Source organism: Danio rerio, chromosome 22 (genome assembly GCF_049306965.1).
Source record: "Danio rerio strain Tuebingen ecotype United States chromosome 22, GRCz12tu, whole genome shotgun sequence".
Lineage (NCBI taxonomy): Eukaryota > Metazoa > Chordata > Actinopteri > Cypriniformes > Danionidae > Danio > Danio rerio.
Genome location: NC_133197.1, coordinates 38,957,970 through 38,983,817, shown reverse-complemented (window position 1 = coordinate 38,983,817; position 25,848 = coordinate 38,957,970). Strand labels below are relative to the sequence as shown.

At 39.1% G+C, this 25,848-nt stretch overlaps 2 protein-coding genes across 2 annotated transcripts in view; one reads left to right on the top strand and one right to left on the bottom strand.

The window, feature by feature from the left end:
* Positions 1–1,566: 1,566 nt before the first annotated feature.
* On the bottom strand, positions 1,567–25,764 carry mccc1 (methylcrotonyl-CoA carboxylase subunit). The gene is given in 19 exon segments (NM_001044915.1): positions 1,567–2,090; positions 2,169–2,240; positions 2,505–2,612; positions 4,502–4,639; positions 5,660–5,709; positions 6,199–6,285; positions 6,807–7,023; positions 7,810–7,919; positions 10,080–10,263; positions 12,352–12,479; positions 13,053–13,134; positions 15,885–15,996; positions 18,614–18,735; positions 18,806–18,953; positions 21,623–21,744; positions 23,095–23,190; positions 23,542–23,675; positions 23,767–23,810; positions 25,499–25,764. Coding segments are annotated over 19 exon segments (2,136 nt in total). The 5' UTR covers positions 25,555–25,764; the 3' UTR covers positions 1,567–1,964.
* Positions 25,032–25,848, top strand: part of kng1 (kininogen 1) — a 38,721-nt gene continuing 37,904 nt past the window's right edge. Inside the window, exon 1 of the mRNA XM_073936462.1 lies at positions 25,032–25,072. The gene's annotated coding sequence lies outside the window, so the exon portion shown is untranslated. The remainder of the gene's footprint in view (positions 25,073–25,848) is intronic.

The following is a 25,848-nucleotide window of genomic DNA, read 5'->3' as shown; positions in this document are numbered from 1 at the left end:
TCAACAATATTCTCACACCCTATTCACACGGAGCGTCAGTGTCAACGCTTCCCATTCACTTTGAATGGGTGCCATCAGGCGTTGCCGAACTGCATTGTGGATCCATCGGTGCTGCTTCAGAGGCGTTGCTCGCTGCAGAAGTGAGAAGGGTATAAACGGAGGTCAGAGCCAGCTCTAAGTGGGCTGGGCAAACCTTATTTAGTCGTATTAAGAGTTCAACATTGTGCTTTATGAATGTGTACACCTAACCCTAAACCCAAACTCACAGTAACCTGTTGTGTTTTAATGACATCTACATCTAAACCCAATCTCACAGTAACCTGATAAACCCAACCTACATGTGGTTTTAGTCCCTCCCACTTGGAGGCCACCCAAACTACTTGCAGTGTAATCCCTCCCACTCGCAGGTCTCCGGGCTGCAGCGATACCTACTTGGCAGAAGTTGGGACTAGCTTAACTTTTCAAGCGCTGACAGTAGCGTCAGCCAATCAGATTGCTCTATGCAAATACACCAGCTAGAGAGTGGCCTACTGCTGACTGAATTTCATTGGCTGACACTGCTATGACGATTGCGGTAGCCCCAACTTCAGACACGCCTTCAGTCAGGCGTTTATGCTAAAGCCCCGTGTGAATGAGGCGTCAGATATTTAAGGTTTTTTTTCTTCACTCTCCTATTAGTGAAGTTTTTTTCCCTCTCCGCTGTCGCCACTGGCTCGCATGGTTCAGGATCGGTAGAGCTACGCATCGATGAATTTGCTCTTTTGTGTTTGGACTCTCAGTAATGACTTTAAAGCACACTGAACTGAGCTAAACTGAACTGAACTTAAACAATAAAAGCTGAACTACCCTGTTCCAGTTACTATGATGTGAATTTATGTGAAGCTGCTTTGACACAATCTACACTGTAAAAGCGCTATACAAATAAAGCTGAATTGAATTGAATATATTTCATTATTATTTTTGACTATTATTTGACTATACATTTCAACATTAGATACTGCTTGCCTAAATGTTTTGTTATTATTACTATCAAAATTATTTGTTTTGACTTTATTATTCTTAAATAATTTCATTTCGACTTTATTCTGAAATTATATTGTTTTCTATTTATTCTCAGATCTGTTTGTTTTCGACTTTATTGTTCTCTAATTATTTTGACTACTATTCTTGTAATGTTTTGACTTATTCTTAAATTATTATTATTTTATTATTATTATTAAAATGAAAACTTTATTCTTAAATTATTTAGTTTCACCTTTATTATTCTCAATTATTTTTTCCAATATTTTTATTCCCAAATAATATTGCTTCCACTTTTCTTTAAATCTCAGATATGGCTATCGTGACCTCTTTATTATTCTCTAAATGTGTCGACTTTGTTATAGTCTAAATGTTCTGTTTTGTCCACTAATCTCCCATTATTGATTATTTTATTTCAAAATTGATTTAGCTTTAATTTTTGTTCTTGCAATGAGTTGAATATATTATTCTCATAATGTTTTGTTGCATGTTTATTCTCTACAAAATACTTTGCTTCAGTTTTAATAAAAAAATAAACTCAAGAAATAGAAAAAAACTCTTTAATGATTGAGTGTAAATCAGTACAGATTCTTTTCAAACCAACATCAAGGCACCTTGTCCACATCAAATCAGTGTGTTAACCAATGCTTAATATCGGTAATATATAAGGGATATCCAACAACACCAGAGAGCAGGTTTTGTTTATAAGTGTTTGGTTATTTTTGTGTTCATCCACCAAAAAAATGGTATAAAATAATGACTAAAACACTAAACTATCAGGGACTGAAATCCACACAAAGCAAGCTACAGGTGACTCCAAATGCTTTTACATAATCAAGATGGTTTTAAGTTCGCTTCTTAAATATCTCAAGCTCCAAAGTAAAGTGTAGTGCTACACAGATTTGAATGAGGATCAATCTAAGTGTATTTTTCATGGTGTGTCTTTACTCTTCTCCAGCGGCCTCCTCTTCCTCCTGCATCTCCACCAAAGCTGCATGTCTGCTGGCCTGCGAGCCCTCCTTGAAGAACACCTTCTTGATGACGCCGGCTTTGGGTGCGCGGATGGTGTGCTGCGCAGAGAGAGAAAGACCCGTCAGCTGTGATGCAGACTATCAAGTGCACTTACTGAGAAAGAGACGGAGCCTCACCTCCATTTTCATGGCAATCATCACCATTAATGGATCTCCTTTCTGGACCGAGTCTCCAGCCTTGACTAACACCTACAGACAGGTTTGCAATTCAGTCACAGACACAAAAAGTATTGTCACAAAAAGTTTGATGCCGTTCAGAAGCTACAGAAGATGCTTAAATGTTTCCCAGGAAACACAGCAGGCTCTGTAAAACACCTACCAGGCTCTTAACCTTGATTTCTTTTATTTTGGTAATAAAATGAGCATTTAGTGTATTCCGAAAGGTTTAATAAACGTTAGATTTTCACTGTATGTGTCACAACTGTGTTTTCATGCTAACTACTGTGTAAATACCTTTTCAATAGTGCCGGTCATGGGTGCAACAGCGCCACCCTGTGCACTGGAGCCACTGACACCTGCCAGAAACTTGGGCACTGGGACGTCCACTTGAGCACTTCCTTCCTGAGGGACAACAATAATACAGTCATTGACTCCCTGAAGACTGGATATAAATGATTCAGAGAGACAGATCGACAGTAATTACAGCTTTAAGTCTTTTTGAATATGATGCCACAAGCTTGGCACACCTGTCTTTGGGAATTTAGGCCCTTTCCTCTTTGCAGGACCTCTCAAGCTCTGTCAGGTTGGATGGGAAGCGACGGTGTACGGACATTCTCAGATCTCTCCAGAGATGTTCAATCGGATTTAGGTCTGGGCTCTGGCTTGGCCACTCAAGTACATTCACTGAGTTGTTGTGAAGCCACTCTATTGATATTTTGGCGGTGTGCTTTGGGTCATTGGCCTGCTGGAAGATGAACCATCGCCTCAGTCTGAGGTGGAGAGCACTCTTGTGCAGGTCTTCATTCAGGATGTCTCTGTACATCGCTGCATTCATCTTTCCCTCTATCCTGACTAGTCTTCCAGTTCCTCCTGCTGAAAAACATCCCCACAGCATGATGCCAACACCACCATGCTTCACTGTAGGGATGCTATTAGCCTGGTGATGAGCGCTGCCGGGTTTTTCAAAATTTAACGCCTGGAATTCACTCCAAAGAGTTCAATTTGAGTCTCATCAGAGCAGAGAGTTTAGTTTCTGATGGTCTGAGAGTCCTCCTTTTGGCAAACTCCAGGCGGGGAGTGTCTTCCGTCTGGCCACCCTACCATACAGGCCTGATTGGTGGATTGCTGCACAGATGGTTGTCCTTCTGTAAGGTTCTCCTCTCTACACAGTAGAACGCTGGAGATCAGACAGAGTGACCATCAGGTTATTGATCACCTCCCTGACTAAGGCCCTTCTCCCCCGATCACTCAGCTTAGATGGCCGTCCAGCTCTAGGAAGAGTCCTGGTGGTTCTAAACATCTTCTACTTACGGATGATGGAGGCCGCTGTGCTCATTGGAACTTTCAGAGCAGCAGAAATGTTTCTGTCACGTTCCCCAACCTTGAGCATCAAGACAATCCTGTCTCGGAGGTCTACAGACAATTCCTTTGTCTTCATGCTTGGTTTGTGCTTTGACATGCACTGTCAACCCTGGACCCTTATATAGACAGGTGTATGCCTTTTCAAATCAGCTGAATTGAGCACAGGTGACTCTAATGAAGCTGAAACATCTCAAGGATGATCAGAGGAAACTTGGGCTCAATTTAGAGCTTTACGCCAGAGGCTTTGAATACTGATGTACATCTGATTATTCAGGTTTTTATTTTTAATAAACTTGCAACAATTTCAAAACCTTTTTTCAAATTGTCATTATGGTGGATTGTGTGAAGAATTAAGGAAATAAATGAATTTAACCCATTTTGAAATAAGGCTGTAACATAAACAAATGTGGAAAAAGTGAAGCGCTATTAATACTTTCCGTATACACTGTAGATTGAAATGGGGGACAACAGTAAATTGTTGTCTGAAGGCTGTAATGTTTAAATAATTTCTTAAATAAAAAAAATTAAATAACATCAGAAAGAACGCAGCATATCATTTCTCACAGGACACTTTCTGTGTTCACGCGGTCTCCTGATTTCGTTCTTCCGAGGTGACCTCGATCCATTCTCTGCGATCTTGGAATTGAGAAACAGCCAGGTCTTAATTAAACACTCCAGATTCAGATCTTAAGCTCAGTAGCAGAGACTGAAAGACCTGTAATGGGTGTGACAAACAACGAAGACATGCAGTGCTGGTGATCCTCCAGGAACATGGTTGAGAAACAAAATAAGTCTTTAAAAGTGTATCCAGATACAAAAATTGGTATAATAAAAGAAACAGGTTCAAAATAATGTGTTTTACATTTATGATGGTGTTACAATGCTGTAAATTCAGCACAGCTTCTCCTTTCAGTAAAAGTGAAACTCACCATAGAAAAGAGGTGTACGGTGTTGTCCAGGATGACCAGTTTGGGTCGGGACAGAACTCCATTAACAGAGCAGCACAGGTACGTCACGTCGCCCTCCAGCTGCAGCTCTCCTGATACAGCAAACACCCGACCGCCAGACTAACACACATCAAACATATATATATATCAGAATTATTAGCCCTCTTGTATATTTAGCTTTTCTTAATTTCTGTTTAACAGAGAGAAGATTTTTACCCATTTCTAATCATAATAGTATTAATAATAACTCATCTCTAATAATTGATTTATTTTATCTTTGTTATGATGACAGTGAATAATTAGGCTAGATATTTTTCAAAATACTTCTATACAGCTTAAGTGACATTTAAAGGCTTAACTAGGGTAATTAGAATAACTAGGCAGGTCATTGTATAACAGTGGTTTGTTCTGTTGACAATCCAAAATAAATATAGCTTAAGGGGGGTACGTATCGGAAGATGTCTTGGTAAACCTAGAGCGCAGTGAATGGGAGAATTACAACAAATACGTTTTTTACAACCCTTTTTGCTTAAATAATAAAAGAAAAACTCCACGATGATGTTATAAAGACTTTTAGAAAAAGGAAAAAAGTTGTGTGAGACTGATGATGACAGCCAGAGGAGAGAATAACCTCAAAATTACTCTCAGCCCCATAGATGCTACATTAGAAATACCTCACACAAGCGGTAATTCGTTTTTTTTGTAATTTGACGGAAAGATGACATACTACATATGAAAATGCATATAAATGTTCATGCGATATTTTAAAAATAAAAAACATTAAAAACTTTCAAGGATTTAAGATTATGATGAACGTTTAACGTGTCATGACAGTCTTGTGAAAAGGGTCATTTGACCTTAAAATGGTGTTTAAAAAATTAAAAACTGCTTTTATTCTAGCAGAAATAAAACAAATAAGACTTTCTCAAGAAGAAAAAATATTATCAGACATACAAACGTTGCTCTGTTAGACATCATTTGGGAAATATTTGGGTTAAAAAAAAAAAATATATATATATATATATATATATATATATATATATATATATATATATATTCAGATGAGGGGGAATAACTCTGACTTCCAACTAAATATATTTAGTTCAAAACATCATCTTTTAGTTTACTAATATATTTTACCTCCATACTGTATGTGCCGTCAGGGTTGTAAGTAATTGATACCTCCACTTCTGCAAAATAAATCACAAATTAGCTGAATATCATCCGGGTGAATATAATTTTTTAATTATACACATACTCTTTCTCTCTCTCTCTCTCTCTCTCTCTCTCTCTCTCTCTCTCTCTCTCTCACTCACTCACTCACTCAATTCAATTCAATTCAATAATTGCTTTATTAGCATGACAATTGTTACAAATGTATTGCCAAAGCAGTTATAAAGTTTACATAAAAAGTAATATATATATATATATATTATACATATATATATTACTTATTATATATTATATATTTTTATATATAATAAAAACACACAGTAAATAGTAGTAGTAAAAAAATATATATATATCACATTAATATTCAATATATTATATTATTATTCAACATTAATTATTCATGTAATGAGTGTGTGTGTGTGTGTGTGTGTTTCACTAACGCACAGAGCACCTTTAAAGTACATTGACAGAAGTGTGTGTGTGTTTATCAGAGCGTGAACACTTACTGTTGTCTCCGAGCTGCAGGCTCATGTTTCTGCACTGCAGGACGTTCAAACGTCTCCCGTTACTGGAGGCAAACGGAGAAAACACATCTGCAGGAGCAAACTTAAGTTAACATCTCAAACTAGCTTCATAAGTCTATAAAAAATCAACTTTTTCGACTTGTTTCTAGTCAAAATATCTAAATATTCTTAAATCATGAAGCATTTTTGTCTAGAAGTTGCTTCATGATTTGAGAATTTGCAGATATTTGAACTAGAAACAGGACAAAAACTCTTATTAAGAAAAGCATAAGCACTATAATGCTGTCATGGTTTAGCAATCAAAAATATGATTATAATGGAAGTCAATGGGGCAAAAACAGCCCAGAACATAACATAAGGGTAGTCAGTACAGTACAAAAAGCTTAAGAATATATCAGACTATTTAAGTAATTTTCTCTGTTTATTCTTAATTATTATGAAATAAATTAGCAAATTACCCATCGTAACTTTAATCTAACACAGTTAGCTATATTTTTGTAATATATTGATTTCAATCAAGCTGGACTTTAGCCCTTTATAAGAAAAAGTAAGGGCACCAGTGCTTTACATCCATGTCAGCGCTCTCTCACCGCTGGTCTGCTCTCTGTATTTCTGCGTCTGCTGTTTTTCTCGGAGCAGCAGGCCGAGCGCCGCCTGACAGATCACCTCTCCTGACGGACTCTGAGCGGGTGGAAACAGTTGATCGTAGTGCTGCGGGATGAAGCTGGTGTGAACGTTCCCCGCCTCAAACTCTGGGTGTCCCGACAGACTCAGCAGGAAGTCGATGTTGGTGTTGAGACCCACAATCTGTCGGATACACAAATGACAACCAAATCTATTATCAACAGTACTTTTATTGAGTACGTCTTGAAGCTGCAGGTTGCATTTCACACATCTCTAAAACAAAAATTTCTCGCCTATGATTGGCAGACTCATCCAAAATAGTAGAAAACGTGATCAAGTTACCACTATTCTGGGTTTTGTGGAGGACAAATGCGGACTGCTGGAAAAGGGTTGGGATATGGCACAGCCGTACTGCCTTGCATACAATATCAGCATATACAGTACATTCATACATTCATTTTCCTTCAGCCTAGTCCCTTTATTAATCAGGGGTCGCCACAGCAGAATGAACCGCCAACTATTCCGGCATATGTTTTATGCAGCGGATGCCTTTCCAGCCGCAACCCAGTACTGGGAAACACCGGTACACACTCATTCATACAACAAATTTACTTTATTCAATTCATCTATAGTGCATGTGTTTGGACTGTTGGGGAAACCAGATCACCTGGAGGAAACCCACGCCAACACGGGGAGAACATGCAAACTCCACACAGAAATGCCAACTGACCCAGCCGGGACTCAAACCAGCGATCTTCTTGCTGTGAGGCGACAGTGCTAACCTCTGAGCCACTCATATACACTACATTTGCCATTTAATTCAGTTTAACTTTCTAAAATAGATTCATTTAACAAAAACAACTAAAACTACAACTAAAATGTATAAGGAATATATAAAAGAATAAGCTTAAACATACAAACATGTTAACACAGACCAGAAACACGGTTTATAGATGACTGTGAGCTCACGTTGTATTGTCGCAGGCAGTATCTGAGCTTCTTCAGAGCGGCTGAACGATCTTCACCCCAAACCACCAGTTTAGCGATCATCGGGTCATAATGAGCGGACACTTCATCACCTTATAAATGAACAGCAGAAACACAACCAACAATAATCAATCACTTAAATCAAGAAAAAGATTCATTTAAAGAATGCATTAAAAGGCACCTATTATGCCCCTAATGCCCCTAGATCAGGGGTCACCAATCTCGTTCCCGGAGGTCCGATGCCCTGCAGGGTTTAGCTCCAACTTGCCTCAACACACCTGCCTGGATGTTTCAAGTATACCTAGTAAGAGCTTGATTAGCTTGATCAGGTGTGTTTGGTGTCCAGGAACAAGTTTGGTGACCCCTGTTTTAGAGTATGTGAAGTTTCAGCTTAAAATACCACACAAACAATGATTTATAACTCTTTGAAATCGACCATTTTAGACTTTGGTCCTAATGGCACGTTTCCACTGAGAGGTACGGTCTAGTACATTTTTATGGCCATTTCCACTGTTTCCACACCGTTTGACACCATCTTCTAGACGAGAAGTTTGGGCTTCGGGAGAGCCCACTTGTCCTGCGGGGACATTTGCAGCTGGATGCGTGATGGATGGATGGGAGAAGTGGCGCGTCATGTGCCTGACCGCTCTGTCCCTGGAGGATATTGAAGATTTCTATCTATTCTGAACTTTGATAACAGGGTTTCTGCTGATGGGCTTATGCGGGGCCCTGGGGTATTGACGATTGATGAAAGTGGTCAGTCAGCTCAAAACCACACCAAGCTGGATTGAAATAGTGGAGAGCAGAGTTGTTACAAACCAGAATGTAGTCTTAGACCGCAAATTGGAAAACATCAGGGTGAAACTAGCGGCTCTGCAACAAGATTTGACCAGACCTAGAGACCAGTGACGGACATTAAATAACTGTGAAATTGGCAGATATTGACCCAAATTTGAAAAACTTTTCTTTCCTTTCGGCTTCCCTGTGTTTTTTCTGCCAGACGACTTCTCCCGGATTGCATGATAACTACATGCACGTGATTATTGAAGTGCTTCTGACATCCGATTCTTTCGGAAACAGACAAACTATTATTGACAAACTATTCATTAACTATTATTATCATCACCTTTTGGACTATTATGAACTCAGAATGACAGAATTACTTTAACAAGAGGCTACATGTGCTGGTGGAGATTACAAACACAGATGAGAGGTTTGCTCTAACTGTGGGCTATATACTGCGTTTTTTTTACCTAAATAAGAACTAAATGTCTGCTGTGTGTAGTTCTTCAGTAGTTGGCAACATATCGGAGACTGAAAGAGTCTGTATGTGTTCATATATGTTGCATTTATTTATTTATTTAATATAATTGCAGATGTTACACTAGGCCATTTCACACTGTCATTGATCTGCAGTTATAATCAACTCCTGTTCATAGAAAGGTTAGTCATGAACATTCATACATTCATACAAGTATTTATGTGTATGAAGCATCAGTTTTGTGAGAATTGCTTATCATATGATATGTGAACGACCCGTACAGCTTTACTTAATTTCCTTGAGCGAGAATGACGTCGATTGAAACTTATCTACTTGGTACACTTTTGGCAGTGAAACAACACAAGCCTGATAAAGGTGACCCGTACCACTCAGTGGAAACAGACCATAACTGTGGTATTTTGGTGACTATCGCCTTAAATTCAAATGAGGTTGTGCTCTTTTTAAAACAGGGCGGAGCTACCTATGCCTGTGTGTCAGCATAGCGGTGTAAAAAAAGTATATCAGATTGCGTCTACAGTGTTCATTTGTGCTTCATCTGAAACTCCACATTTATAATCCTATCAGTTGCTGGCATTATCTTCAGCAACTCTAATGGCTAATTAACGGCTGCTTCTCACTTAGGGCTGTTTATGCTAATGAGGGAGAGATGGTCACTAGTGGGCAAGGCTTTCCCCCTCTGATGACACGTACAAAGGGAGAATGTCAATCAAAGTGTTTCTGCGGACTGATTAATTAATACTAATTAATACATGTTTACCATTAGATGCTGGATATATTTACACATTGCTGACACACAACTGTGTTAACCTCTTATAAAAGTGATTTTTGCATAATAGCTCCCCTTTAAAATACAAATAAATACATAAACCTGTTCTAAACCACCTGAAAGCTGTCTGTAATTGCTGTGCAGTTATCCTATTAATGTAGCTGAATGCAAATCTGAGCTGTGTTGTTTTTATCTGTGCATCACCTTCTCGGACCCCCGTCTCGATGCGAGTGTTCTGGTCTCCCGGTGGTGTGGACAGGTGTAGCAGAGGTCCTGCTCCGGGAAGAAAGTTGTTATTGGGGTCTTCTGCATAGATTCTGGCCTCAAACGAATGACCTCGCAGCTCGATCTGCTCCTGAGAGAGAGGAAGCTTCTCTCCTGCGGCCACCTGATCCCAAAAACAGCACAACAACCACAAAAATGACTGCGATCCTGAGCCTGTGTGGGACAAACCTGGCCTTGGACCACAAAACAAGCCATAGAGGTTTTGTTTGAAACAGTCTACAGGTGATCTGCTTTCTTTTTTCTTTACCAATCGACCCAAAGCCCTTAACAGCATCGTTTAGGATCTTAGAATCTGTTTAAAAGGCTGATGGTGTCGCCTTTGCAACTCCACTGGATAGGCGACTTTTTACATTTTGCATTCAGTCATTTAGCAGAAGCTTTTGTCTAAAGCGACTTACAATTGAGGAGGCATTCAGTTGCTGTGTCTCATTTCAGAGGCTGAATCCTCCAAAGGGTGCATTTGATTGGCGCTGCGGCATTGCAGTGTGACGAAGACGTTCTCATTTAAATAATAATATTAATAATTGAAGGCTCCTTCATATACATCCTTCATTTAATAATACTATTTATAATAATACTATTTATTTATTAGTATTTAATAAACAATTCTATCAATATACTAAGGCGTTAGGACCCACACAGACCACAGGTTGGGCGCCCCCTGCTGGCCTCACTAACACCACTTCCGGCAGCAACATAGCTTTCCCATGTGGTCTCCCATCCAGGTACTGACCAGGTGCAGCCCTGCTTAGCTTCAGTGGGCGACCATGTGAGAGCTGCAGAGAGCTAGCTGCCAGTGAATACAAGCAGTGGATCCTTTACGGCCTCGAACATCCCAAAATTAATTGCGCGCTGATAATGGCAGGACATTTTTTAAAAGAAAACTCCGGATTAAATGTATGCATTAGGTTTTATTGTACTTGAATATCTAAACACATGTTTAAAAACAAAAAGAGTATGACATGTCTTACTATTGAGTGATTTTATAAACAGTTTACACTTTATGTGTACACGTATGGATCAAGGGAAATATATTTACAGATTTAGTAAACCTTGCTTTGTCTTTAGATCGCTTAAAATAAGTTTTAAAATCACTTCAAATACAGTTTGCAGAATGCTGAAAATTTTGACATTATTTGGCAACCCTTCCTCTTACATTTTAAAATTTAAAAAAATAATTATATATATATATATATATACCTGCCCCTGGCTTAGTTATAAATGGAATGTTTTTTTTTCTCTTTTTGTTTATTTATATTTTTTATTCATTTATTTTCTACAGCTGTTCCTTTTGCTGTCTCCCATAAATAGCTTACTTTAATCTTATTATTACTATTATTTATTTATTTATTTTTATTTGTTTTGTGCTTTTTAATGCATTGTTTTTAATGCAAAAATATGTTATTGCACTGCTTTATCCAAAGAGAAAGAAAATGTGAGCTAATTCTGTTCTGCTGCTAGATTGGAGCAGTTGATGTCTGTTTTTTTTGTATTTGGTGCTGTGGCTCTCTGACTACTATGTATCAATAAAAACAAAAAATTAAGTAATGCATAAATGCAAAGTTTTTTTTGTTTTTTTTTTGCGCTGCAAAGCATTTGGTACAAGAGTCAGAGATAAAAGAGTGTGCTTTTTACAGGTGATATTTAATCATGTTGTTTATATGCTTAATACTTAGTTTCCTGATACTTTCTTGTTTGGCGAATTGAACTGGTGTGTGGTTTATAGTGTTTGCATATGTTTATATGTATCCATATGATTTATATTAATGTTATTACTTTCTGTCTGACCCAAGATAAACCTGATCTAAATATTGAGAAAATCACCTTTAAAGTTGTCTAAATGAAACTTTTAGCAATGCATATTACTAATCAATGAGTGAACTTTGTATATATTTACATTAGAAAATGTACAAAACATCTTCATGAAGCAAAATCTTTATTTAATTATCTAATGACTTTTGGCATAAAAGAAAAATCTGTCATTTTGACATAAGAGTCTTTTTGCACTCCAGGGTCACAAATTTGCACGTATAACCTGGGAAGTGTGTAAATTTATAGTTTGTGAAGGGCAGAAGTGAGTGAGTGTGTGTGTGTGTGTGTGTGTGTGTGTGTGTGTGTGTGTGTGTGTGTGTGTGTGTGTGTGTGTGTGTGTGTGTGTGTGTGTGTGTGTGTGTGTGTGTGTGTGTGTTACCCGCAGCTGCCACTCCACCAAGTCAGTTCCTGTGATCATCTCTGAGACCGGATGCTCCACCTGCAGACGTGTGTTCATCTCCATGAAGTAGAAATTGTGCTGCGCATCCATGATGAACTCCACAGTTCCTGATGAACGGACAAATATCATCTGTCAACATTTACTCATCATGCAGTTCTACCAGACTTACTGTGAAAGTGTGAGCAGCAGATTATTCTTAAAGGGGCAGTTCATCCATTTTCCTTCTGCTTAGTCCCTTTTATATCTGCCACAGCGGAATGAACCGCCAACAATTCCAGCACATGTTTCACACAGCGCATGCCCCTCCGGCTGCAACCCAGTACAGGGAAACACCCACATTTACACAAACTCATACACTACGGTCAACTTTGTTTACCCAATTCCCCTATAGCGCATGTGTTTGGACTTGTGGAGGGAACCGGACCACCCGGGGGAAACCCACGCCAACATGGGAGAACATGCAAACTTCACATAGAAAAGCCAACTGGCCCAGCCGGGGCTCGAACCAGCGGCCTTCTTGCTCTAAGGCGACAGTGCTAAACACTGAGCCACGGTCACCCTAACAATTGAATTTGATGGCTGAAATAGACACTGAATGCATTTACACAGCATTAAAAGATCCTAAACCTCTCATACTAACGCTGAAACACATAATGCAGGTCACAAGCTCTGATCCTCACCTGCTCCAACATAGTTGACTGCCTTAGCTGCTCGAACCGCGGCCTCTCCGAGTTTCCTCCTGACCTCAGGACTGATGCCTGGCTGCAGTCACACACACAGCATCTTCATTATCAACACCAAACATCACAGCCACAAGTAATACAGAGTGGCAAACTCCAACATATCACAACGAAAAGACATGATGGGCCAGATTTACCAACACCTTGCACAAATGTAAAGTACAGTCTTTTGGGATTCAGGACACACAGTAAATCATTAGTGATGAAAGGGAATAGACATCATTTGTGTGTGTGTGTGTGTGTGTGTGTGTGTGTATATGTATATATAATGAGCAATATCACACGAGTAGCAGTGAGATATGGCTGTATATCAGCACTAGTGGAAGGCATGTGTTGGCACGAGGCCGCATGCGCCCCACCAGTGCTGATATACAGCCATAGCACACTGCTACTCGTGTGATATTGTCTTTATACAACAGTTTGACGGCACAATCTTGTACATACACAGGAAAATCAAACACAGAGAGTCTAAAACCCTTTTGTATTAGGAACTACTTTCTTCCGCCATTCATTCACATCTGCAGCTGACATCAGAACAGCAGAAGCCGTTACTAATTCACCAACGTCACTTTAGAGCTAGTGTTTGAATGATTCTCTATAGCGTAATGTGAAGCGGTGCTTCTGGTGTGTGACCCCCTTAAGTTGATGACAAAACAGCAAATTATGCTCACATTTTAAGATTATAAGGCTGAACGTGACATGAAATGCCATCAGTCTACAGAGATTTCTCACCAGACTGCTGTTGTGTTTGCGATAAGGAGGGACAAGGCTTAATCCAGCTTCTTATTCGCAGCTTCTTATTGACTCTATCTGGTCCACCTTAAAAACCACGAGGCTTCCGTTTTTCAGCTTTTTATTTGGCGCAAGAAAACACACTAAGCAAGGGCTTATTATGCGGTTCTGGCGCCATCTTGTGGATAGACAACGTCAACTGTCTTTGGCCACCGACGAGCTCTCAGAAATTGTAAATATTTTAAAATAGGCACTATTCTTGCAAATAAACTGCATAGTTGCAATCTAAACAACTACATTCTCGACTAAAAAAGCCTCAAAAGTACATTTTGTTGTCTAACAACAGCAATATTTGTCAAACTGTAGCACCTCTGCTTGTTGCTTGCTGTATGTGGGTGGAGTAATACACAGAGGTGAAGGGTGAAGAGGCCTCAGCGTGATGTTACTGGCAAAATATCGCACGGCTATCAACCAATCAGATTCAAGAACCAGACAGAACTGTTGTATAAACTGTTTTATAAATATATTTTGTTAAATGCTCCCAAATATATTTTGACGTTGTATAGATAAAATTGTATCTATACAACGTTAAAATATAATTGGGAGCATTTGTGCGACTGCATAAAATTGATGTCGTGCGACAAGTTATCACAGCAAAAGGTTCACCACATGCGTGGAATTAGGAGGCATTCACGCATTATTGTCTTTGCACCTAAAAACACCAAAACGTAGCGCTCAGGAATGGTTTAAAACAGTTGACATGTCAACTTGCTGCAGTAAACAAAGCCTGCAATGCTTGCCCCGCCTTCAAGCTCTTCTTATTGGCCCACTACGCTAGAACAGAACGCGAATGGATTGGTTAATATCAGCGGTCAGTTCCGATATTAGAGAATGAACACAACACTGACAGATTAAGTTTTAGAAACTACCTAAAGTTACTAATAACGGCACATCTGATTAGTGATCATGTGCTGAATGTCAATCCAGCATTTTCACTTTTCCAAGAGTGGATAAAAGACTTCCAGTGTTTAAAGTCCGCTATGAAAATGACTAAAGTATTCACCTTAAAGCCGGTGGGACGGAGTTTTCAGGTAACAGAGCTTGCCACTGAATCTACACATTTTAAGCATGAGATGTTCTAACATAATCTAATCCGTCATTTAATCGTCACGATGCTGTCAATCGTGCGACTGACACCGCGTTCACCATTCAATTCAATTCAGCTTTATTTGTATAGCGCTTTTACAATGTAGATTGTGTCAAAGCAGCTTCACATAAATGGTCATAGTAACTGGATCAGGGTAGTTCAGTTTTTAGTGTTTAAGTTCATTTCAGTTTAGCTCAGTTCAGTGTGGTTTGAAGTCATTACTGAGAGTCCAAACACTGAAGAGCAAATTCATCGATGAGTAGCTTTTCTGTTCCCGAACCATGCGAGCCAGTGGCGACAGCGGAGAGGGAAAAAAAAGGCCAATAGGAGAGTGAAGAAAAAAAACCTTAAGAGAAACCAGACTCAGTTCGGCACGACCATTTTAATTTCTCCGCTGGCCAAAAGTCTTGTGCAGAGCTGCAGTCTCAGCAGTGGAGGCTGTCACTAAAGAGCATGCATTCACTGAGATTAAACTGATATTGCAGCTCATGATAAACCGGTATTGCTATTTAGACGAAGTATGCAAATAATAAGTTATAATATCATCTGTGCAATATCAGACAGCACCCGTGAGAACAGCACAGTGATTATTGTTAATTCAGTTCATCTCAAGCAGTGCGTGCAGGGCCGGTGAGCGCGTACAGATTTTTGTTTATTTGTTAGTTGTGATTAGAGAGTTAATATATAATAAGATCTGTTCATAAACATGTGTAGTAACGGTGCTCATAATTTTGGCAGGTGCGACTACATTTTCTTTAGTGCGCCTGACTTTTTGAAGTTATAGGAGCACCGGTGCTACCAAGAAAAAAGGTTCATTTCGAGCCCTGTATAAAATGCAAATGTAAATCTGGATCCCAAAATAATAAGACACAAGCGGTGTGATTTGTTTGTACCCCTGGAGCCTCCTCGATGATCTTCTGGTGTCGTCTCTGAACACTGCAGTCCCTCTCAAACAGATACACCGCGTCCCCATACTGATCTCCAAACACCTGCACCTCCACGTGTCTAAAACAGCAGCATAAACACTTACACATCGAAAACATCAAAATCAGTCAACACTAGCGGTGTAACAGAGCAGCAACCCACTGTTTGGCATGCACGGATTAATAACTTCTTTTAACTTGTAGATTAATCCGACATTTGTAACGTTCGCAGAGAGACTGCCTCCCACAAATAGCATGTGTGAAAACTTTTTGTCTTCCTGTGAAATACAATGACCCAAATGCTTTCTCAGGTTGTCAAAGATGTTTTCAGTCACTGTTTGTTTAGCCTGCATCAGCGCTTTCAATGTAACGCTGCACAATTAATCAATGAAAGATACGCATCTCAATTCAGACACCCACACAACATGAACAATAATTGATTATATTTGCATTTGTTTATTAATCATTATTCAAATTTGCATTCTGATCGAGAAAGTTTTTACAATTTTCAGCTAAAGTTACGAACAATCCATGGGGCAGGTTTCGTAGGTTGCTAGGCGACCATCAACCGTTTTCTCAGAGAATGACAAGCTGACAAAACATTGCTGACACTCTCATAGTTTTATTTATGGAGAACATTAAAAAGCACTGCAGTGATGTGTGTTCTGTGTTAGTCTGAGATAATTAGTCTACTGAAATGTGTATATTCCATACAAGCTGAAGCTGATCGGTCAGTTCTTGTCACTTGACTCGTGATGCATAGGCGGCATTCATTCAACTGGGAGTGCCTGGAAGGCACGAGTGCGTTCCATTGGACTTAACAAACTTGCACGAACTCTAGCATTGTTTTTCAGTTATCCAATGCTGAATTCAGATATACTGTTTTGAAAATGTGCATTACATGCTGGAATGTCTGTCTTTGGTTTGGTTATTTAACCCACCCAGTGCCAGTTTAGCTCTCAAAGCATGCACTCGTGACTGAAATGTGACCTCCGGTGGACAGTAACAGACTCCGAAATTTCGGATTCAGAGCTCCACATGAGGTGGTTATTAATTAGCAAATAATATAAATATTACAAACTTAAACATTAGGTGAGCAGGTTACATTGTCACAAGTTCTGTTTGTTAAAGGGTCATGAAACACCAAGACACATGTTTTAAGCTGTTGACAGTCGTATATGTGTCCCACACTGCTAAAAACACTATTAGGACACCTATATTTCACTAAAAAGTGTAAATTGGTTGTTTTTGCATTATTTCAAGCAAATTTGTACTTCTGGTTTGAAACGAATTTTTGAAGCTGCGTCACGGCCATGAGATAATAGCGTGTATTCCAGCGTGCAGACTGGACGCCTGTGCCAGAGTGTGTCTTACTACGTCTTACAGTGTGCTGCATTAATGCATGAGTAAGGCTTGGTTCAAACCAATCAGCGTGCTCTATTGTGCGTCGTGTAGACGACAGAGACGCCACGTTGTGTTGGCAAAACAAGCGTGAAGTGTTGCTTTTATAGTTTGCTGCAGTTAAGTTTTGTTTTCATTTTCTCTCTGTGAGAGCGCAGCTGGAGTCACGTGTGGATTAACAGTGTACGCGACGCTCGACAACAATAACTTACGTGTCTAAGTTTGTTTACCTGAGAGCTGTTCTCATCTGCAAACGCTGAGATCCGGATTCGCTTGTAGTCTCCTCTTAATAAAGACGCGGCTCTAGCTGCTGGTGATTGTCCTGTCTCTACAGATTTGGTAAGTGAGCGACCAGTGCTCTTTGTTTACTCAGTTTGTTCGTATCGAACTAAGTTAACTATTACACCGAGTGTAAACATGTTAGCACCAAAACCAAACTTTAACCTCGTGTAGGATTTTCACCGCATTTTGTGACTGGATTAACACACGCGGCTTTCTGACACTACCTGCCGTGTGCATCTAAGTTTTCTCATTCGCCGTGCGGTATCAAACGTTGCATGAAAAATACACGCTTAGAGCAGTTCCTTGAATCAAATATCTCGTTTGTCGCGAGAGACATGAATGAATTCCCTGAATGAAAGAGCCAAACAGTTAAAGTCCACCATTTAATAATTTGTCAAATAATTTGACTACAGATGTCCATGTAAACACAGTCACTTTCTCCCCGTGTGTGTGTGTGTGTGTGTGTGTGTGTTTTGACTCTGAAACTCGCGCGTGCCCAAATAGACACTCCCACACCATGCCTCTTTTCTTCCTCCGACACTCCCCCTAAACAAAGCTGGACACGCCCACTTTTCTGTCTTTTTCCAAAGTAGAGGTGTGAAAACACCCTGCTGAAACGAGGGGGTTTCATGGCCCTTTAAAACCAACAGTTTCTAGCAGTACTGTTTTGTAATAAACGGAAAGCAAATTATATGTCTTTTTCCCTTCTTATGGATGTTTTTTCTTTCCAAAAAATGGTCTGATGCGTGACTCAAAAACCGTAATGTGATACGAACAGTAAAGTTTGTATGTTGGCACACATTTTAGAAGCCATTTATCAAACTCAAGTAAATGAACTGAATCTTTCACTGTATTAGACCTGTCACGATACTGAATTTCAGTACTGAAATTTATTAAAAAAATAGACAAAATCCCTGCCCATTACTAGAGAAATAAAGATGAATTGAGTTGAATTTGTGATCCATTACACCACTAGTCAACACACATATCCTCAAACACACAGGAGTCAAGCATACCTGGGGTTTTCAACAAACTTCTCAATCAGCATCACGTCATCATTAAAGGATTTGCGAGCTTCTCTTCTTGCGGACTCCAGCTGTTCATGAAACTCTGCTTCAGACTGCGCGATTCGCATTCCCTGCAGGACAAAACATCATCAAGTCAGCAATAACTGTGTAATAATTGAGTGAAAACAGCACAAGCTGTACCTTTCCGCCGCCTCCTCGAACCGCTTTAATCATCACAGGGTAACCAATCCTCGCTGCCTCGCTCTGAAGTCTCGCATCTGATTGGTCGTCTCCATGGTAGCCCTCGATGATTGGCACGCCGGCAGCTGACATGATGTGTTTGGATGTACTGAAATAGGCACAAATAAATATGTATTTTTACATATATCAGAGGATGTACTGAATCTAGCGGTTGTGAATTACATTGCAATTTTACTGCTTTATTGCAAACATGAGTTTAATAATATAATAATAACTCCTGTACAGCAGTCCCACGACATTCTGACACTCGATGACACTCAAAAACCCTGTCAGAAAAGTCTAGTGGCTGTGAATGAGCTTTTACAGTGTCTGCTATAACGTTAACGTTGTTTTTGGTGTTTACATTGATGAATATGGCCACTGTGTAAATGCACAGTACAGTTACGATAGTTTTTATTGACACATTAGATCGTTATGACAACATGATATCGTTGCCTTCAGCGATTTGCTGAAGGTAAATACCAAAAAATAACACAACTAGAATAACTACAGCAGTCGCCATCATCTGACCATATATGAAGCAAGAGATCGTGATGACCTATAATGATGTGTGCAGGTGTTGTGCTGTCCCAATTCTTACGCCCCATTCACACGGGGCGTCAGCGTCAACGCTTCCAATTCACTTTGAATGGGTGAGATTAGTCGTTGCATTGTGGATCCGTCGGCGCCACTTCAGAGGCGTTGCTCGCTGCAGAAGTTGGGCCTAGGTCAGCATCAGCCAATCAGATCGCTGTATGCAAATACACCAGCTAGACAGTGGCCTATTGCTGACTGAATTTCATTGGCTGACGCTGCTATGACGATCGTGTCAGCCCCAACTTCAGACACGCCTTCAGTCAAGCGTTGACGCTGAAGCCCCGTGTGAATGGGGTGTTAGGGGTTCATTTTGAAGCCCTTCCCCTTCACACTCGGTTGTAAGGGCTAAGGGGAAGAGGTAGGGGTACAAAAAAAGAACTGGGATTGGGTCTTATTGTCTTCCATAATTATTAAATTATGACAAAAAAAAAAAAGATTTAAGTTTCCTCATCTTGTGATTGTTTCACATTTTCAAGGCAGAGGACTGAAGTGATTCCTCAATTTAGTTTATTATTTAAAGTTAAACTCTGCTGCTATTTGGGGATTTCCGCCTGGATTTTGCCTACTCAAATTTAAAAGCTTCCCAAATCCACATGCAGAGGTGTAAATGCAAAAATTTGGTATCATTTTAAAGAAAACCCTTTGCATTTTCATAAAACTATTGAAATTGTTTAAAATGTCTGTATATTATAATAAACACCTAAATAATGAGTTGCTTTTTGTATTTTTTTTTTATAAACTCAAATTTGAAAGTGTACCTTTTAGGTTCTGTGTGGTTTAGCGTGCTATTATTAATGTTGGTGGTTCCTGCACATGTCTGTAATCATAGGAAAAAAGAAAAATGTCTCCACCATAATCTATGCAAAAGTTATTGTATTGCAACTGATGAGAGGTGCTGTACATCCCACAGGGAGCGATCATTTTTTCATATTTCACTATTCTTTTGTTTGATCAAACATAATTCACTGTGTTTGGAGCACATCAGACATATAAAAGGATTACTTATGCACATCAGCTCAAAAACAGAGGAGAATGGCCCTGAAGCACACAGCATAAGGTAAGAGCTGACAGCTGTCTGTGCTATCTGGGGCTGCTTATTGATCATGAATGTAGTGTTTTCACTTCTGCGCCATGGAAACACCAAGATTCATTCGGCAACTGTTTGATATGTGAATATAATTCAGTAAACAGAATGCTAGAACCGTATGAGCACCGGCAAGAGCTTTCATTTGAGCTATAACTTGTACATGTGTCATATGAAAAATATGAAAATGACCCAATGTTCAATACCCAGCTCGGGTATCCAAAATACTGTGTATTTAAGTGTAAATAACTTTTGTACAGTAGAATAAAAACCAAAGTGATGCATATGTGCATAAAATACAGATTGTACACTTTCAAACGAAACCACTTAAGGGGGTCTGGTGCAATGCAGCCCTTTAAATCTGAAAGCGCAAGTCGATGACGTCACGCGGAGTTTAACTGGTTAACCTTTGTCTAATTTTGCTCTAAAGTACAAATTTTAGCTTACTTTGTTATTTCCATTCCCAAACCCTAGACAAAAAGGGAAAGGAAAATAACACATGATTAGTTTTAAACATGTAAAACTCATTCTTGAACTGCAGCTGATCAGAAAGAGCTGAACAGATCTTTTAAAATCGCAGTTTCTTTGCAAATCTTGTTCTGTAGACGTTTACACGGAGACATGTTAATGCACTCTTGTCAATCAGTTTGGTGGGTGGGGAAAACCACACTGCTATGTCACGTTATGGTGGGTCTCAAAATCAATCTCCACTATCGTGCCTAAAGCGAGCGAGCCAGGGCGATCCATGGCCAGTCTCCTTTCCACTGTCACTTCCGGGGCCTGATCGGGCCAAAGCGGGGCATTCTCGGGGCCAGCAGCTGGCCTCTTTTGGCCCGCTGAATACCTTGGGTCAAAGAGGGCCAGCTGGGGCTTCAGGGCGGAGTGAAAGGAGAGGCGGAGTTTGCCCGAGATGGCATGCCATCAATACACTAGTTTCCCAATCCCACACGAGTACTTGTTGTGTTTCTATCACTCCAATATGACGGTGGACACACTATACCATATGCACATAGTTCTGTCCAAACTACTTACAAAGGTTGATTAAAAAAATTGTTGCTAAAGACAAATAACTACATTCTTCCCTATATTAACTGTACCTTTTGATGCCCATGTCCCGAATGGCTGATGAAGGAGGCCCAATAAAGATGATGCCTTCCTGTTTGCACTGTTCAGCAAACTCAGTGTTTTCAGAGAGGAAACCATATCCAGGGTGAACCGCCTAATAAAAACAAAACACACAACAAGCTCTTAATAGAATATGGGGAAAAGACCTGAACCTGACTTTTGATGATGGTGAATGGCCTGATATTTTATGGCCTCCAGGAATGCAGAGACATGATTTATACACGATAATAAATCAGTTTTACTGGACTCCTGATTGGCTGGGCCATTCTACAGCTTAATTTCTTTCTCTGAAAGCATTTCAGAGTTTCCTTGGCTGTGTTTTGGATCATCGTCCACCCTGGCTTCATCTTCAGCCTCATGCTACTGTAGATGTTCATGAAGCAGCTGATGTTCATTTACACTGAGGAAGGGCAGAGGGTTGCTGAAGAACTATTGAGAGATTTCAGCTGCTGTCTGGGCGTTCCATGTCTTTCTACACCTTCCTTTCTTCATGTGTTCAATACTTTTTCCCCTGTGTCATTTCAGTTTATTACTTCATTTGTAAACTAATTAGTGTTGTTTTCTTTGCATATATCGATTTCTTTAGTTGTTACCAACATCTGGTAAACATTTCAAGTCAGCAGCACCTTTAGAAATTTGCTTTCTGAGGAAAATGGTGACATGTTCAATACTTATTTTCCCGCTGTATAGTGTAAAAAATGGTCCAAGTACTCAAACTATTTGATATTAAATAAAAAGAATTATTAAAATTAATTTTAAATGAATTTGATGGACTGATTTTATTTATTCGTTTATTTTCATTTAGTTTTTTTCCTTTCCTTTCACTTTGACTTTTGCTTAATAAAGGTTTTTAATTCTATTTAATAACAGCCAAGTTGTGATCGCAATGCCTTAGTTGGAGACTAGCCTATTTGGGTGTGTTAACAGGGTAAAGGCTTACTGTATTCTATCCTGTATTTTAATCACTAAAACAACACACATACACACAATGAATGCTACACAACAACAACAACAACACAGAGGCTGCGCCCGAAACCGCCTACTACTCAGTAGGTACTGCATTTGAATTTAAACGTAGTAATTGGCCAATGGAAAAGTACATTCTTTACAGTATGAATGTGAAAAGTATGAATGGAATTCGGATGTACTACATCCGCCATTTTGTCATGGTCACGTGACCTACTTACGTCAGTTGCGTCGCTTTACTCCCATTCATGAATTAGCTCGTAGGGCATTATGGGATAGCGCAGCATGCATGGGATGCGCACTCCAGAATCTCGCCGGAAGTAGTAAGTCTTCCGGGTACTCCTTGCATTCTATGAATTTGGACATACTACTCGGCTCGCATACTGATTTTAGAGTACTGTATAGTATGGAAGTATGCGGTTTCGGACGCAGCCAAACAGTCTGTGTAGTGTTTATTAGCCTGTTTTGTTGAGCTCACCTGTGCAGATGACTTCTTGGCCACATCCAGGATCTTGTCCATGCACAGGTAACTCTGCTGAGACGCTGCTGGACCGATGTGATACGCCTCGTCCGCCTGTTGACACATACAGATTTTCACTATTTAACATGACTATCTTTTAACGATGGAAAAAATCTGTCAAATATTAAGCTTGAGATGCGTCAAGTTTTCAGGAACATCATTAGATATGGTTTTCAACAACTTTCATACTGTATACTTTTGATAAGAATGATAATGATTTAAAAAAATACAATAAAATCTAAGACCATTCTAAAGGCAATGCATCCAAAACAAAACTTTATACTAAAGGAAGATCTATTAGGAAATAATGTGGAAAGAAATGTCCTTCCTCTGTTAAACATCACTTGGAAAACATTTGAAGAACATTGAAACTTTCACAGGAGGCCTAAAAATTGATGTTCTCACCATGGCCACATGCATGGAATGTCTGTCTGCGTCGCTGTAAACCGCGACCGAACGAACCCCCATCTTCCTCGCCGTCCGCATCACCCGACAGGCGATCTCTCCTCTGTTAGCGATGACCACCTTCTCGATCCGGCCTGTGCACACAGAAACACACTGATAAACACACTAGAAGACAACAATAACAAGCAAACTGCAGAATATGGATGAAATAATGACACATCTTACCCACAGAGCCATGTCTGACGGATCCTTTGGTCCAGATCAGCGTCCTGCAGTTAACAGAGCATTTTTATTTATTTATTCGTTCATGTATTAATGCAGATTGTTCTAAAGAGCTTCATAGGAATGTATAAGATAGTAGCAAACTTTCCTTTTTGCTTATTTGATGATATACTATACGATACTGTTAATAAGACAATATGAATAGCCAAATTGAAATTCATTTTGATATGTAAAATGAAAATTCGCCGAAAGAAAATTTGTATTTAAATGAGCGTTTTCCAAGCCACATGTGCAGAATTGGTTGTAAAATTAAAATGAAATTTCATTATATTTGCATATCTATATCAGCCATTTCCAACCTTGTGGTCCCCGAACCGGACCACCTCCAGCCCAAGGCTGCGCCTTGAAATTCTTTCTATAAAAATGACAATTCTATTCAGAATTTTTATGGACGTTTGATTTTAAACCAAGAAATCAACATTATCTAAGATTAATAAATGCTTCACAAGTAGTTTTCATTGAGTTTAGATTAATTGACTAATGTTAATAAAGACTTATTATAAATTGTTGACAAAGAGCATTTTCAATCAATATCTCATGGATGTCACAGGTAAGATTAACGTGGAAAATGTTTCAAAAAATAAAAGCCTCTGCACAAATTTGTTGCTGTGAAGAAAACCATTGCCAATACAGCAATCTAAATTGTATTAATAGGCAACAACATAGGCAATACCATAATAGGCAATAACAAATGCATTTTTATTATCACAAGATACTGTATTATTAAGTTTCAGCATGTCTAGTCACAAGTTATACATCTTACTTAATTACCCTGTAAAAGATACGGGACTTTCTAGTATGTCATTTCTAAACTCAAGTCAGATTAGATGCAGTCCTCGAGGACATTCATTCATTCATTCTCTTGTCGGCTTAGTCCCTTTATTAATCCAAGGTCGCCACAGTGGAATGAACAAACATTGTTTACAGTCAATGAAATAGTGCTAATGTTAGTCTGACGTCATACTTATTTATATGTGATATTAAACAGAATATCCAAAGTAGCATTGTAAACAATATAGGGACATTGTCACAAGTTGTGCTCACAACAATACCTTTTAAAAGCCTTTACAATTTAAGTAGCCTTTTAAAACTATGCTTTACTCGAAGCTGAGTCTGAATGTGCCAATATAAAACCAACTTTACCTCATGTTACTGAATATAGTGCAAGTAGATTTGTTTTGATTTGTTTAGTAAAGTGTCTGAATGAAGTAATTGTGCTGTGAAGGGCAAACGCTGGACATCTCAAGAGGTGACCTCTTATTTAATGTGAAAACATTAATATTATAAGTATTTTGATTTTTAAAACGCTTAATATTACAGTATTTTATAAGACTAACATGAAGTAAAACATTTCATACACATAATACAAGCATCTTCATTCACCTTGCAGTACATAGTTTATTTTTAAAAATCCAATGCTTTCTGCAACAATATACAACCTCAGTATTCAGAAAGATTTAACTGCGGTTAAACTATAAAAGTCGAAGTTAATTAGTTTGAAATAAATCAATTAACTTTAGGCTTGAAGCAAAGTTTGAATGTCAAATCTGACAGATCGACTGATATCAGTGCAAACCCGCATAACGTTAACTGTATTGATTCATTCAGCCGGATTCATGCACACACACACTCATATAAATGTGTTGAATATATTATGAAGTAGTTTGTAACTTACAGCAGATGTTTGTTTATAGTTCCGTTGATGTGAGTTTTCAAAAACACGGCAGCCATGGTCACTGTGTTAGCATAGAACAACTGTAACTACGCGACTCCTGCACTAAAACAGCGCATCAGTCTCATAAATTTCACTCATATATTTTATATAGTTGATGTATTTTTTCTAAACATTGGTATTTTGTTTAATTATTCTGTTTACGCTGTGGTTAAAACGATAATATTTTCGGTGCTTCGTGTAGCCGGTGGATAGCAAACACGTTAAGTTTGTCCCTATCGTCTTACCGTACTTCCAACAGCCAATCAGAAGGGAGAAATTGGAGGCGGGGACGACGTCAATATCAAGGCATT